The 17059-nt window shown below is 39.2% G+C and overlaps 1 protein-coding gene across 2 annotated transcripts; it reads right to left on the minus strand.

The window, feature by feature from the left end:
- Positions 1–688: 688 nt before the first annotated feature.
- Positions 689–16938, minus strand: LOC139941870 (zinc metalloproteinase/disintegrin-like). 2 transcript variants are annotated; one of them, XM_071938508.1, is made up of 10 exons: positions 16916–16938; positions 10297–10360; positions 9047–9336; positions 7782–7929; positions 7345–7499; positions 6625–6714; positions 5910–6031; positions 4556–4687; positions 3361–3495; positions 689–1371 (listed from the first exon to the last, which is right to left on the minus strand). In XM_071938508.1, the coding sequence occupies exons 1-10, from the start codon at positions 16919–16921 to the stop codon at positions 1344–1346; spliced, it is 1170 nt and encodes a 389-aa protein (XP_071794609.1). In that variant the 5' UTR covers positions 16922–16938; the 3' UTR covers positions 689–1343. The 2 variants fall into 2 exon arrangements, with proteins under 2 accessions (XP_071794609.1, XP_071794608.1); XM_071938507.1 differs by lacking the exon at positions 16916–16938 and adding an exon at positions 10513–10586.
- Between the last annotated feature and the right edge of the window lie 121 nt (positions 16939–17059).

Genomic DNA, 17059 nt, shown 5'->3' on the forward strand with positions numbered 1-17059 from the left:
GTTGCAAGGGTCGTGGGTTCGAATCCCACCCGAGTAATATGCCTGTGATATTTTTTCGCAGGACTCGGGAAAGTACTTAGTACAATGCTAACATAAGTTGTTTAGAAAAAAATTACAGAACATGGTCTGTTAAAAGCGGCTGTATTGAACTTAGATAACCAAACAAGATCATGAACACAATCAATCCATTCCAGTTTCCACTTATAACTTTATTATTTCCCTTTACCAAAATTAAAATTATGTACAATTTGTAAAACTTTATTGTCCGTATACTAAATGGTAAACAAAAGTGGCATGGGCTGTGGTTTCAATGGTTGATCGTGGGAAGCTGTTTGTAAAAACGACCGATGTGGTACAATGGTGGAAATAAATAAAGACTGGTATCCTGTCTTTCATCCGCGAGAATAAAGACATACATGTATTGGTTTTACAAACCTAGTGATATCATTGGATAAAATGATCTCATTGGATAAACGTGCAGTGACGTATCAGCTTTCTATATCGGTGTTTGGATTGGTCTGAGGTAATGTCTGGAAGCTGCATGCACGTGACTGTCGGTCGTCTGCATGCAACACTCGTTCATTTGATTTATATTACTTTGACGTAGGATTTGATTACGAATTATTGTGAAAAGAATGCGAGGCCAAAAAGTGATCATGGACCGGGAATGTGTAGGCTCTTGCTTAATTCACGAGCCTCAATGTGTAACGTCAGATGCTCATCAGGCTAACATCAATGCTGCGTAAAGCTCCAATACCTGACGTCACACTTCGAGGCTCGTGAATTACATCAGAGAGTGGCCTCTAGCCGACGTCAATAATATTGACGGTCAGGTCGTACGGGTGTGCCATTGATAGGACCATTGATAGTACCATAGATCTCGCATTTATTTGCCGTCAAATTTTACGTACACACGTTTACAAACATTATTATGTGGATGTTCATGTACTATAATACATGTCCGTTGTATCCAATGATATCGCTGGTTCTTTACAAAACCAATACTTGTCCTTAAAATAGGGGACCAGTCCAAGCTGCGTATAGATCATGACATTCATTACAGTGTCATACACACGAGCTGAAAGAAGTTAAGCCAAAAGAGGGCGCTATCGGACGAAATTTCCACACGATTCGCCGCATTGGGGACATAATCTTCTACCACACCGATTCAAACATAATAACCAACTAAATTAAACACAAACCATGCACAACTTTAAAACATTATTATTAAACAACGATGACCTTAAGTGTTTTTTTCATTCACATCAAATCGACTGCAACTCTTGGTTTTACAGTAGCACTTGCAATGATGCTCGCTGACTGTAGCCTTCACGCCAGGTGAATCAAGAATCGTTGTAGCAACTTCGACTCCTACAAAATGGAGGGGGATAAACCTTTCTCATCAAAACAATATTCGTACCAGCAGTGTGACTCTCTTTTAGAAAACTACGGTGGCTGATCTCCGCCAACAAATAAACACCTTTTCAGTAGGGCATAAATTCGTCGGTCGCACCACGAACTGACCTAACTCGTTCACTGTTTTAAAAAACGTGTTCAGAGAAAATCACGATTGAAGTTGCACTACTTTTGAAACTGCTGTTTCGGAGTCTGCTTACCAACTTTATTGTATTATTTTATGACGAAAACAAAGCTGAATACTTTATTCATACAGAACTATCAATGCGTTTTAATCCCTAAAACTATTTTAATAAGTAATTAATTCCTAAACAGATAGGTCACTTTGTGAAATTGAAAATTTCATTTTTGCCTGCAGCGCGCTGTGTACAAACCAATGCGTAATAGAGACCTATCGAGATAGGTCACTTTGTGAAATTACTACGCTCCCCAGTTAGGTCACTTCGTGGTGCGAAAATTTGCACGCGCGCCATAATCGCGCGCGCTGTAGCGCATAGCTTAACCATAGACCTTTTCGCAAATACTGGGGCGCGCGCGTAAAGCTTGGAATTAGGTGCATTGTGGTCTAGCTGGTAGCAAAATTTGATTCGTATCTATCCCACAATGCACCTCATTCAACAGTCTGCGCTTGCGCATTGGTATTTGCGATAAGGTCTATTGGTAAAGCGACGTATCTAGATAGGTCACTTTGTGAAATGACAAAATGGCAAGTCCAGCGATGCGTCGTTTATACTAATTAGTGTAATTACCAAACTATTACATATTAGGCACTGAAACTTGCTGATAATGTTAACAGCATTGACTTTGTCAATAATTTGTTTTAAAACAAATTTGCGAAAATGTGTGATTTTGTGTCAGTTAGGTCAGTTCGTGGTGCGACCGACGAGTTAACGCTCTATATTAGGGCATTATAACGCCCTATTTTACGGCGTTATAACGCCCTGTTAGGGCGTAATAACGCCCTATACGGCATTATAACGCCCTAAGTTACGGCGTTATTATAACGCCCTAATTGAGAAATAGGGCATTATAATGCCCTAATTTTACGGCGTTGCCCTAATTTTACGGCGTTATAACACCCTATTAGGGCGTAATAACGCCCTATACGGCGTTATAACGCCCTAATTTTACGTCGTTATAACGCCCTATTAGGGCGTAATAACGCCCTATACGCCCTATAAAAATAAATAAAAATAGCTAGCCTCCCTTGATTAAGGGATTTTTTCCCCAAAATTTTGTTTTTTAAATAATGTTTAGACATTTTCATGATTGTCATCCGCTGCCCCCCCCCCCCTGGAGAAAATACTACAAGTTTCAAAACTCACATTAAAACGATATCAAATGCCGTATTGCCATTGTATTAAGTACACTACTTCCGATTGGAATTTTGTCGAAATCTCAAATCTTCTAATTTTATTACATGATTATATTGGTCTGTAGATTTTTTGGGGACAGGAATTAGGTTTCGGTTAATTCCTGATTTTCGGTGACATTCAGTCAACCCCAAAAGTAAGTTACCCTTCTGACTGAGCAGCACATTTCTATTTGGAATGTACAGACCATTAATCCCATCACGTTATAACGCCCTAATTTAGGGCGTTATAACGCCGTATAGGGCGTTATAACGCCCTAGTGAAAAAGTGTTTATTTGTTGGCGGAGATCAGCCACCGTAGAAAACAGACTTCTCTCTATGCGCTTATTTTCATCCCCTTGTTACGCAAAGTCATAATGGCGGGGATACAGCAGGCGTTAAAAAGCTTCGTGTTTTAGTAGCACTGCGCATGCGCACAATACTTACCTGTTAAGTTTACTGCCACCCGAGCGTCCCCAAAATCTCCAAACTTGAACAGTTAATACAATGAGAACCTGCGTTTACAATCCCATTCTTTGTATTCTCGTCGTCCAGCTCCCTTTTTTTAATAAACAAATACTGCTTTACTTACCCAACGAAGCTGTCGTAGTAGCTCTTACTGCACGTTGACCAGCTTGGTTCATCACGGTGGTCATTAACGTAAGCTCCCATAACGTATCCACTGGATGAACATCCATTTCCGTCACTGTCGTGTTGCATGTTTAAACTATGACAATGAACGAATTTGCGAAAGAGAAAAAGGATCACAGAATCTACTTCATATATTCGAGCGGACACTCAAACATGGTTCAACTGACAGCTTGATTGAAAGGGATTGGGTTGGGTTTGCCAGATGTTTCCCAGTGGTCGTTGGTGCCAGACAAATTTTCTTTGACAAAGTTTGTTCAACTACAAATCATTTAAAATCTTAATAGCCCACCAGTTTCCCTTGTGGTGTAATGTTTCAATCTGAAATAAAAAGTCACATTAAGGTGATTCCGTTCTAGTCAGTTTGTTTCCAGTCAGTTTCCCTTGTGGTTTATGACATGTTATATTCTGGTAATGCTTTTATAGTTTTCGGTAACACTGTGTGTATAATACTTTGCTGTCTCTGTAAATTTTGTTCTTTGGGACTGCCCAGATAATTAACACACAACTCGGTTGGCTAAATCAGACGGGACTATAAATGTTTCGCTTTTGGTGAATTGAGGGGACTTCTCGTTATTAACTTCACTGGCGGTCGCAACCATTTGACTAGCTTGGTCTAGTCGTCTCCGGGGGTGGGGGCCTGAGAGATTGTGAGACATTATATTGGCCAATATAAGGATTCAGAGTTTTCAAAGTGGATCCAGTCAGTGAGACTAGTCACTGTTTTTATCCGCAATGATAAATCGAGCCCTGTCGTACAGGTCCAATGGTATCGAAGGTGAACTTGCAGTGAATTTTTTAGTTCTAGTTTGCCAAATACACCAGCAGCTAATTGATTCGATCGTCTGCTGCTGCTGCGTGGAATTTGCACCGATAAATGAAGTATTAACTGCTGGTTTATGTAGCTGACAATCTGCCAATCACAACGCAGAACTGGAAAGCTTTACATCACTGCAGATTTCCTTTTCTTTGTGGGTAAATAAAGGGACCAGTTTTAAGCTTTCTTCTTTACTGTTTTATAGTGCTAATCAACTCTGTTGGATTGGGAACCATTTGACACTAAAGAAAGCGCACGTTAAAACACAATTATCTGAAGAACTCCTTTTGTAGAAGTTGTTTTCCTCCATGGTTATACTTACTTATGCCCAATCTCATGGGCTAGCACGTCGGTAGCAGCCAGAGTGCGCAGGGAGGTGACCGATGCCGAATAGCGGCCGCCACATGAGCCTACATATGCTATTCCAAGCGTTGATCCAGAATTGAGTTCCCATCTGTCAAGGCACATTAGAAATTGTGTAAAAGGTATTCATGTTTTCAACCCTGAATGTTTGTTACCTTTCCAGAGTGCCCGTCTGACTAAATGCCTGTTGTCTCTAAAGCATGTTAGTTCATTCATTCCTTTATTCATACATATCCATCCGTTATTTAGGTTTATTCGTAATCACATTGCAATTAAAAAGCTGAATTGAGTGAACAAACGAAATCACATAAGTCATTAAAATCCATCATATTTATTCGACAAGTTATGGGTGAACTTTAATGAGTATTTAAAACAAAATACAGAAGGGAGAAAACACACGGGTAAAGGGGACTAATCGAACAGACGTTGAATTGACTTTGATGACTGGCTTCCGATAGAATCTGAAAATAAACAAATATTAATGAGCCTCAATTTCAGCCAAGAGAGGGAACTGTGTCAATGCTGTTGTGTAAGAAATTATTGTAACACAAATAACCTTTCAACAAAAAAGTATGTAATGTGAAGGATGTTAAATTCACATCACCAGAAGTTCAGCATAATTGACGCTATGATTGGGGCTGTTGAGGTGGATAGAGACAGGGTACTGTTCCTTGGTCTTTATGGAAGAGACAATGGTTCGCAAAGCGAATACTGAGTTTGGTGTCTTCCACGTATTGTAGGCCACATCTCTTACATGATATGACATAAAAACAGCAAAAAATGTAACTCGGCTGTTGTAAAAGCACCTATAATTTTAAAATTGTTACTCGTATTCTAAAAATGAAAATACCAGGAGACGGACAATTTAATTACGGTGATTTTGACACCTTGTTTATAACAATCAGTCGAGTATTGTTGTCGCGATATGTGCTTACAGGTGAAAAGTGCCCATTTCCATTGTTGCAGTAATTCCTATTGACAAGAGCAGCTTTTCAAAGTTCCCGCTGTTAGATTCACGCTGAATCAGAGGAGAGATCAATCATGTCAATAGGAGTTATAACTGCAACAATGGAAATGGGCACTTTTCACCTGTAAGCACGCACATACCGCGACAACAACACTCGACCGATTGTTACAAACAAGGTGTCAAAATCACAGTAATTAACTTGTCCGTCTCCTGGTATTTTCATTTTAAGAATATGAGTAACAATTTTAAAATTATAGGTGCTTTTACAACAGCCGAGTTACATTTTTCGCTGTTTTTATGTCATATCATGTAAGAGATGTGATTTTTGAAATAATGGTGGCCTTACCCAGTTACGATAGCCGCGTTATCCCAATGTCCTGCTGATGATGATGACGGGTTGTTGTTATGTTGCCAATCTCGTGCAGCTTGTAAGGATTTGCTTGCATCTGGACAGGTCACCAAACCAGCCTACACATTCAGAATAATAACAAAACATGAAAATTTATGTTTAAAGGCAGTGGACACTATTGGTATTTGTCAAAGACTAGCCTTCACAGTTGGTGTATCTCAATATATGCATAAAATAACAAACCTGTGAAAATTTTAGTTCAATCGGTCATCGAACTTGCGAGATAATAATGAAAAAAAACCACACTTGTCACACTAAGTTGTGTGCGTTTAGATGGTTGATTTCGAGACCTCAAGTTCTAAATCTAAGGTCTCGAAATAAAATTCGTGGAAAATTACTTCTTTCTCGAAAACTATGGAACTTCAGAGGGAGCCGTTTCTCACATAGTTTTATATCATCAACCTCACCCCACTACTCGTCACCAAGAAAGGTTTTAGGCTGATAATTATTTTGAGTAATTACCAATAGTGTCTACTGCCTTTAGTATCTTGTCATGCCCAATAGCTCCCTTCACATTAAAACAAAAGTGAAAGGGATTGATTGGAAACCAGTTCATTGGTTTCCACTTGAAACATAAACCAGTAGGTTTTTTTCTGTTAATTTGTTTTCCTTTGCCTTTTACGAATTACGTGATGATGAACTGTTGGATTACCTCATCACTCGTAAAGACCCTCAGAGTCACCAGCTTGGGTTCCATGGTATTAGATGCATCCAGTGAACTGAGTTGCAACACGTTCTTCGCCTGTTGAAATCGACAAAATGTATGATGATTATCAAAGCGAAAAGTAGAATAGAAGTTACCTTTTAATGACTTGAATCACGCATGTATAACCGGTACACCATTTACTTTTGAACTGTTGTAATATACTCACAATAAACACACACAAAAAACATGGAAAGTTGCAACCCCGTAATTATACAAAATTTTACTGAAAAAAACCCTGTCTAAACAAAGTGGACGACTTCACTATACACTAGCCATTTACATGACTTTTCCTCTGTGCTGGGCCCTATTTCATAGAGCTGCTTAGCACCAAAAATTGCTTATCATGAAATTTCTGCTTTGGTACAAACAGGATTACCAGCCAAATTTTCACATGATTTTCACGATTAGCAAACAACAGCTGAATACCAGTAACAAGCACTATGCATCAAATGGAAATTTTGCTTGGTAATCCTGTTTTTATCAAGGAAGAAATGTCATGCTTAGTAAATTTTGTGCTTAGCAGCTTTATGAAACTGGGCCCTGTTGACGAAGAGTCGAGATATGAGGGTCAGTCTCTGTGACATTTGTACAGTGGTCACATGTGCAAGTCCCGCATAGTCAACTTGTCTTCGTTCACCCCCACATAAATTGAGATAGATCACTTACTGCATTGAAAAGTGCCGTCAGACAATTGTGGGTGTTTCCGCCTCGAAGTGAATACAACTCAGAGTCGCCGATGACACCAAGTTCCAGATATTTAGTTGACTTTGTACTGATATCATCAATCTTGTCGTCATCATCATCTTCGACGGAAAAATCAGCTGAAAACAAATTATTCGTAAAATATAAATTGCTCGCTTGCTCTGATGACAAAGAGAAAAAAAGGTAGTTACCTTTTTAGTTACAAATTTTTGCTTAGCAAAGAGATTTGTGCAGCAGTATTTTCTGCTTATTATTAACAAATTTCTGAAATTGGGTATAGCGTCCCCATTTTAAAGAGTCGGGCATTATTTAGAATATTAATGTGAGAAAGATCTCAATCAGATTACTTGACAAAGCTTTTGTTTTCTTCCATTGTACCGTAGTCTTGGTTTGTTTCTTACCTCCTGTGACAGGGCATGAAGCGCCTGTGTCCGGCATTCGTTTGTAAGCGATATGGGGAAGACCACGACCTACGTCTCTTTTGATGGCATGTTCTTCATCAAGTGGTTCGATGTATGTGGGTCCATCAGCGTGATTAATCATCGCAATCTGAAAAAACAAAGGTAAACAAAAAAAGGAATGTTGATATTCGGCTCAATTCTCTTGTTGTTACTTCAGGTGCTTTCCCTTTAATAAAATGACTAATTGGTGGCCTCTGAATAGTGCTTCATCCACTACGACTACAGACATTTATCATGCCGCCGCCATGTCATGGTCATGTTCTCTGTATCTAACAACAGTAACTATGGCCTAATATTTATGCGAAAAGGAACCAGACTATTTTCCCCTTCCAACCTCGGTTTGATAGCATTGATTTGAATGGGGAAAAATCAAGATGGCCGCACCACGATAAAGGTCTAATGGCTTCTGCTGAACAACATTGTGTAATTTGTTAATTATTATAAGGACTAGGAGGAGAAAATGAAGAACGAACTGTTCGTTACGTACCGACCATTTTGGACAACAAGGGCAACCCACGAGTTTGTTGAACTAGAACCACTGACTCAATCGAGGACTAAACTCGTTGAACAACTCTCTAAATGTAAAAGAGTGAAAAACACCACTCTTTACATTTCGAGTTGTCCTTTAAATGGCTCTTTAAACAGAGTGGTGGTTATTACACTCTTTTAGATGGGTTTACTCTTTTAGAGGGGTTTCACTCCAGCACAGAGTGGAAAATCACTCAAAAGGATGCAAACTTCAATCTTAAAGAGTGGACGACCACTCGAAAAAGAGTTGTCCCTGATATGGCTCTTCAAAGGGTGCTTTTTCACTCTTTTGCATAGAGAGAAGAGTAAGCCGTATAAATACACACACACACACCCGATCCGGGCTCGGAGCGGGTGGTTTGCGGTGATTGTGAGAGTAATTAAGACCTTTATAAACAATTCAAACTTGAAAGATCGTTTGTTAGTCGATAATGTGAAAGAATTCTGAGAACAAACGGTTTTCAAAGAAAGCATTGTTAACTTTAAAAGCTTTAAAAGTGTTATTAAATACATGTTGTCAGAACGTGCACGAGGAAACGTTGTGTTGCCTTTGTGCAAGATCGCAAAATGTGAAATTGGACTGTGAAAAAAGAAGACAGGGTGCCAGACTTGTTTTTAAATGTCGAGATACTGAATCAGAGGTACTGGACCCATCCATTATAAAAAATGTAACTTACCAAACCTTCACACGCGCTAACAGATGCGAGTGACGTAGATTCTCCTTTGACTTTCCCGGTATACAGACAGTCAGATCGGACGGGGACAGTGATGGTCCCTTCCTCGCTTATGTATTCAGCCACGAGACCTGGTCTGATGAAGCTGCCATCTTGTTCCAATGTCAATTCCAATGTCTGCCCAAACGCACCAATTTGGAGCTCCAACGATGAGGTGGCGATTGCACTACGGCCGACATTACGCTTGCTATCAGTGGTTAGAAATTCAGGATACACAATCTCGTACTCGGGGGCTAAAAAATTTCAAAAGAATGAATACAAGTTTCTCAATATCAGCTGATGATTAAAGCTTTGCAAGTTGACTTTTTAGATAAAATCACACACGATTGTTTGGGCTGCCATTGCACTGGTGTGTGGAAGCCGCTTGGGGTTACCATTGGTTTCATTGATTGTTTGATGGGGAATGCTCATCACAATCACTGCGAAAATTAACCAAGACTGAACTTAGTGTGGCAAAATAGTAAATTTGTACAGGGGGCTAAACTGCTGAGAATAACTTGACCTAGACTTGTCAGTATAAGTTAAGGCGGTATGCGAGCATTTGAATTACCATTTTGGGGATCTAATTTGATGGAATTGAATCGAATTGAATTGAATTGAATTGAATAGAATAGACTTGAATTTAATTGAACTGAATTGAACTGACTGTTAATAATGCACTAGTATATAATTATGAAGATTTGGTTGTTTAATAAGTTGCGTCCCTGTCAAGTTACACCAACCAAATTTTAAGAATAATGAGGACGGCTTGTATCCCGAGCTGCAAATGCATTAAAGGAACACGTTGCCTTGGATCGGACGAGTTGGTCATAACAAAAGCGTTTGTAACCATTTTTTATAAAATGCAAATGGTTGGAAAGATGTTTTAAAAGTAGAATACAATGATCCACACAAGTTTGCCTCGAAATGGCGTGGTTTTCCTTCTACTGTGCGAACTAACATGGTCGGCCATTTATGGGAGTCAAAATTTTGACCCCCATAAATGGCCGACGTGTTAGTCGACAAGGTAAAAGGAAAACCACGCAATTTCGAGGCATGTTTGTGTGGATCATTGTATTCTACTTTTACAACATCTTTCTACCCATATGCATTTTACAAAAAACGGTTACAAACGCTTTTCAAAGACCAACTCGACCGATCCAAGGCAACGTGTTCCTTTAATAGAAGGCAATAACACAGTCTGCTTTACATACCCTTTTCATGACTGTTCACGCCAAAGTAGCGTTGCAGTTCGTCTGTAGATAAACTGTGATCCACCTGAAACAAACACAATTAAATTATGAAAACAGGTTTTTAAACCATGTTTAGTGCGGTTTAGTTTGTGTAAAGATTCACAAACAATGGATATATATAATATTGGTAACAGTTCGACCAAGATGCTTTAGATATCAAACTATTTTCTATCTTACCCCTGGTTTTGCAAAAGCTGTTGCAGTCAGGAAAATACACAAAGCAATTCCCTTCATCGTTTTAGTTTGTTTGAAGCCGGCTTCGTCGAAAAGTGCGGAACCTAAAGAAATATGGTCACTTTTATACATTTCGTAAGATCTCAATTCATGCCTAAGTCTTCACAGAATGACCTTAATTATACAAATTTAATTATTGGACTCAATTTTGTTTATTTTCAAGTGTTTAGTTTGTGGTTAACACACATTTTGGGAAGATGATTACCCGCAACAAAATAATATATTCTTAGTATACTGTTCCCAACCAATCAACGTTACGAAAAAGTGCTTGAGTTAACCGTTAACATTGACGAAACAATAAAGGGCTAAACTTTGATGGCTTGAAGCATTTCGGCCTTATGGCTCATCAAACGTTACCGACGTGTATACGTTCATGGTTCATACTCGTGAACACGACTTGGCCTTAAGGTGCAAACTTAACTGTACGGCCACACTTCAAATGTAATTTTTCAGACCTGCAAATTGTTTTCAACTAACTTCAATTGCTAATGTCAAGTTAATGAATAATTATACAACCTATAAATTAAGTTATTTTGTAGATTTCTGAGGCCATTGCGGTAATTGTTTTTTAATTGGAGCTTCGTCCTTCCTGAGATTATTTTGACTGACGTCTCGGTGCAAATTTAGAGGCAGGCACACACCCCACGTTCGTGCCGACTTAAAGCCATTGGACACTTTCGGAACAGAAAAAAAATAAAATGTTCACAGATTTACAAATAACTCAACAGGGTTTTCAGAAGGTAATGGTGAAAGACTTCTCTTGAAATATTGTTCCATGAACTGCTTTACTTTTTGAGGAAACATTAAAACAATAATAAGTCTCGATATCGAGAATGACGGATTTGTTTTAAACACACGTCATGACACGGCGAAACGTGCGGAAACAAGGGTGGGCTTTCCCGTTATTTTCTCCCGACTTCGATGACTGATTGAGCCTAAATTTTCACAGGTTTGTTGTTTTATATTATAGAAGTTGTGGTACACCAAGTGTGGGCCTTGAACAATACCTGTTTACCGAAAGTGTCCAATGGCTTTAAACAAGAATGTGAACAAAAACAAATTGAAATGCCAATTAAACGGTACCGCCAGAGGGGAGTAGCCTCTTAGCGTGTCAATCCTCGTCCCTCTTCACACCCGTGCAGCTCCACAACGTTTACCCAATGCAATTATTGTATCTATTTATGAGATAGGTAGTACTAGAAAACAAGTTCATGGCTTCTTCCTTAGGGGACCAGCAATCTACCGAAGACAGAGCCCTCATTTTATGTTGGAAACAACAAATAGTTATGAGACCTAAAAAGCTTTAAACCGCAAGACTCATTAAACAAAGAAAATTGAATCATTGTCACTCCCAATTTTTCATTTGTGCAGCAACAATTTTAATGAAATTTACCCACTCGGATTCCCTTGTGGTTCGTCGCTCGATATTGTTGTCGGCTGTTTTTCATGAAGTTGGCATTATTTTTCTGTGCACCTAATCAACACCTAAATCCATTCAGCCTACACTTTGTGTCAGCCAAAATCAGTATACACTCACAGTGTATGTAAATATATAGGTTTAACCAATCTATACAAAGATTTTTTTTTGTCCAAACTATTGTTGGTTTCTTTGTAATAATTGTCATGACTTGCTTAACACCTCGATCTTTGCTTTTTCTGTTAATTCCAATCTTGCTTTTGTATCTAAAGGTTTCAAATGTGTACATGTAGGCCTACATGTACAAATCATATTTCGGCCTCTGGCCGCGAATGACTTTTTCTATATAGTGAAACAAACCTTTTCAAAACAAATAAAATCTATGCCCATATGCGCATTGCCAATGATACTTGTTTTTAAGTGAATCGCCGCCTCTGCAGATAGTTGAATCTAAAATATGCCAGGTGCCGATGATGGCCAGCCAAATACCATTGCCGAATACAAGTCATCAATTTTGTTTAAACCACAGTTCCGATTTTAGGACAAAACATTATTTGTTTTTTGCATTGGTGGTATATTACCGTCGTTAATCGATATGGTAGTTGGTGGCCATGTCACCGGTCCCTTTATCAAATAAATAAAGGGTTGTTTACTTTCATGAGCAGATTTTCCTCGACCCTTTACATCCCGCACCCACTCCAATTAATTGATTATAGGGCCCAGTTTGCATATGGTACTTAAATGCTCCTAAATTGCTCTAAACAGTGTATGCACTAATAACTAAGAGTAAGTAATTAATAATATATGGGTACGACACTTAAACTTTTCTGTTTTGAGACCAGTCGGCAGGTTTGAATTCATGCAGTGGACACTATTGGTAATTACTAAAAATCATTATTACCGGTAGCATAAAACCTTACTTGGTGATGAGTAATGGGGAGAGGTTGATGGTATAAAACATTGTGAAAAACGGCTCTCTCTGAAGTGGTAGTTTCGAGAAAGAAGTAATTTTCCACGAATTTGATTTAGACCTCAGATTTTGAACTATAGGTCTCGAAATCAACCATCTAAACGCACACAACTTAGTGTGACAAGGGTGTTTTTTCTTTCATTATTATCCCGCAACTTCGACGGCCGATTGAGCTCAAATTTTCGCAGGTTTGTTATTTTATGTATATTATGAGATACACCAAGTGAGACTGATCTTTGACATTTATACCAACAGTCTCCACTGTCTTTGTTGTTTTAGAACGAATTCTCAATCTGCGTTGACTTTATCCTGAGTTATCCGGAGTTATGTGCTTGATGTTCTTCATTGTATGTTCTATGAAACATATCAATATTGAAGAGAAAACCTTCACCATTGTCCGTCGGAGAAAAGCAAACCAATTCTCGGTTACCACATGGTTACCATGACTCGCGCCTTTGCGAGCAGACGACGCGTTTAAGCAACCGAAGTATAGTACTCAACCATATGTATAGAATATAGAATACAGATATAGAATGGAATATTTATTTTAATTCTATATCTATGTACTCAACACATAGAATAGAATAATAATTCTATATCGATGACTCAACATGGCCGACGGCGCGCATAACGAACTTCTTGCGGCCCTTTTCGAAACCACGGCTTCGGCTTTGGATTCAGCTTCAGGCTCCATTCTCTCGTCTGAAGCCCTAAACGTGTACACGAAAAGCACGAGCAAATTGTCAAAACAACCGCGGGGCCAAGCTAGTATTGAGCCGAATCCAAAGCCGAAGCTGTGGTTTCGCGAAAAGGGCCATCATCCTCATGCCTGACCCGACCTCGCAAGGGTGTGGTACCCATAGAGCTACTAGAGTAGTCTTGGTTCCAAACCCATTGGTGTTGCGCGGTCACACACAACCAACGTTCCGATCATGCACTGCAAAAACTGTACACGCTTGTAATGAACAAACGCTAGCGGGCGCTCCGTTTCTCTGATTTCCGGATCTCACCATGTCTGTGCTCACCAAGTCTTGGCTATTTGCAAATTGAAGGCGTGGCCAGACTATGAAAATGACTTTTAATGCATGCAATATTCATATCACGTGACGACTTGGAGATGACTATCCAAACTAGATCGAGTCAAAGGTCAATATGACCGGCGCTCTATTTTTTAATAATCTTTGCCTCAAAGTGATTCCGTGGTCTTAAAAGGAAAACAGTGAAATTTCAGGTATAGACTACCTATTCAGATTATGGATATGTGACGATTTGAAATCGTAAATAATGGTCAAAAATCGAACGTAAGATTAGCATTCAGAGAGTCCGTGTAACGGACGCTTGTATGGCCCCACGGCGTGGAGCAATCGGAACGTAAGCCTTGTGGAATATCACGTACCGCCCATGCCGTGTCTCGTGGGGGTTGGAGGTGTTAAATCCCGGGCACTATGAACTCCCAACTTGCGTGTGTCGAATGCGTTGTTTCTTATGATCGTAACGTTCCAATATGCTCCATTTTGTTTCATGGCCCCCTAATTTCTTTTTGTGATGAGTTTTCAGGTAATGTTGATGATGTCAAAACGTCATTTTTGTTATATTGACAGTGTTATTGTGGGAGTAGCTTAAAAAAATTATGAGAATTTTTTATAAAAGGTTGAAATAAAAATAATGATAAAACAAAATTCCCTCAAAGCATAATTTTGTCAAACAAAGTATTATTTTTCAATTCTGTGAATGAAGAGTTATTTTTGAGGTAATTATTAAATTGGGCAACTAGCGGAATTTATGACCCGACTATAGTCGCTTCAAATAACTGCGACTTCAATTTTAGTCGCTAAACTAACTCCCGTTGCCCCAGATGCATCGTCACGTATTGTTTGCCGAAGGGGCATCTGAAATGATTGAAAGACTAGATTGTGTCACTGACGTCTGCATGGTTGTGTTTTGTAAAAGGTTTTTGTGAATAGTCATGAGCGCCAAAAGTGGTTATACCAAGCAGGAATTTGATCACGACTACTTTTATAGTACGTAGTCTTAGCCGCACGATTAACCAAGTGAGTTGAATAGCAGTAGTCGCCACTCGACAAGCAATCAAAATTCACAATTTCTCATGAGTTGTTCCAAAAGATATGGTTACGACTTCATTCCAAAAGATATTATATGGTTACGTTCCAAGCTACGCAGCTACTCGGCTACGTTTACGTTCCAAGATACGCTTAAGTCTACGTTCCTTCAAGTTACACTATAATATCAAAAGGTACTTTTTCAAGCCCGAGTCAAGCTACGCTTACATTCCAAGATATGCAGCTACGTTTACGTTCCAAGATGCTACGCTTACGTTCAAAGATATGCTTACGTTCCAAAAGATATGTCAACGTTCCAAGCTACGCAGCTACTCAGCTGTGCTTACATTCCTAGATCTGCTTACGTTCCTTCAAGTTACGCTGTAGTATCAAAAGGTACGCTTTCAATCCCATGTGAGGTTACGCTTACGTTTCAAGATAGTAGCTACGTTTATGTTCCAAGATATGCTTACGCTCCAAAAGATATTTTGTTCCAAGCTACGCAGCTACTCAGCTCTGCTTATACACTCCAAGATACGTTTAGGTTACGCTATAATATCAAAAGGTACGCTTTTAATCCCGAGTCAAGCTATGCTTACATTTCAAGATCTGCAGCTATGCTTACGTTTCAAAGTACGTTCTCAAAAGGATGCTTTTGAATCCCTCAAGATTTCCTTCCCCCAAGATTAAACAACTTTCACTGTGAATAACACTACAGGGCCCACCAGTTATCTGTTTGGCAGAAAATACTGCACACAATTTCTTTACTATCCAATAATTTAGTTGGGCACTAGCCACAAGTCTACAAAATTTCAAATTTAATTAAAAATTGGTTCAGTAACCAGTTTCTGCTAAGCAATACTATTTTTTGCTAAGCAAATTGTTGTGCCAATAAAGGCTTCATGAAATTGGGCCCTGTCACGTCGGGAGCATAACCCCACGATCGCATTTCAAACTGCATGCATCATGGCAATGCAGAAGTCTGTATCTGGATATTAATAGAAAGGTTTGTGGTGTTACCGCAAACCTTAATTCTATATCGTATTTCCACCACGCAAAGTTTCAAATCCTACTGATCTGGATATTAAAGGAACACGTTGCCTTGGATCGGACGGGTTGGTCTATAAAAAAGCGTTTGTAACCGTTTTTTATAAAATGCATATGGTTTGAAAGATAATTTAAAAGTAGAATACAATGATCCACACAAGTTTGCCTCGAAATTGCGTGGTTTTCCTTTTACTGTGCGAACTAACACGGTCGGCCATTTATGGGAGTCAAAAGTTTGACTCCCATAAATGACCGACCGTGTTAGTTGACGAGGTAAAAGGAAAACCGTGCAATTTCGAGGTATGTTTGTGTGGATCATTGTATTCTACTTTTACAGCATCTTTCTACCCAAATGCATATTATAACAAACGCTTTTCAAAGACCAACTCGACCGATCCAAGGCAACGTGTTCCTTTAAAGGAACACGTTGCCTTGGATCGGACGAGTTGGTCAAAACAAAAGCATTTGTAACCGTTTTTTATAAAATGCATATGGTTGGAAAGATGTTTTAAAAGTAGAATACAATGATCCACACAAGTTTGCCTCCAAATTGCGTGTTTTTCCTTCTACTGTGCGAACTAACATGGTCGGCCATTTATGGGAGTCAAAATTTTGACCCCCATAAATGGCCGACGTATCAGTCGACGAGGTGAAAGGAAAACCACGCAATTTCGAGGCATGTTTGTGTGGATCATTGTATTCTACTTTTACAACATCTTTCTACCCATATGCATTTTATAAAAAACGGTTACAAACGCTTTTCAAAGACCAACTCGACCGATCCAAGGCAACGTGTTCCTTTAAGTTTCCTTTTGAATAAGTCCATTCACAAAATTGGTTAGAGCATCCTACCTCCATGGTTAGAGCAGTGTGTCGGTCAGGTCTCAGAATGTACATTTTGTATGGTGGCCCTGAAGGGACACAGCCAGGAGGTTTGTTCCTAGAGCAGCGTGAACATGAACGCGGTCAGAAATTGTGTCGTTTGTCGTTCAAATT

This window comes from Asterias amurensis, chromosome 9 (assembly GCF_032118995.1).
Source record: "Asterias amurensis chromosome 9, ASM3211899v1".
NCBI classification, from domain to species: Eukaryota; Metazoa; Echinodermata; class Asteroidea; order Forcipulatida; family Asteriidae; genus Asterias; species Asterias amurensis.

Coding starts and splice junctions, on each gene's coding strand:
- LOC139941870 (XM_071938507.1), bottom strand. CDS start 10,569: ATGAAGGGAATTGCTTTGTGTATTTTCCTGACTGCAACAGCTTTTGCA. Junction 9,337..10,296: donor CGTGAACAGTCATGAAAAGG/GTATGTAAAGCA, acceptor GAAATTTTTTAG/CCCCCGAGTACGAGATTGTG. Junction 3,496..4,555: donor GCCCATGAGATTGGGCATAA/GTAAGTATAACC, acceptor TCATTGTCATAG/TTTAAACATGCAACACGACA.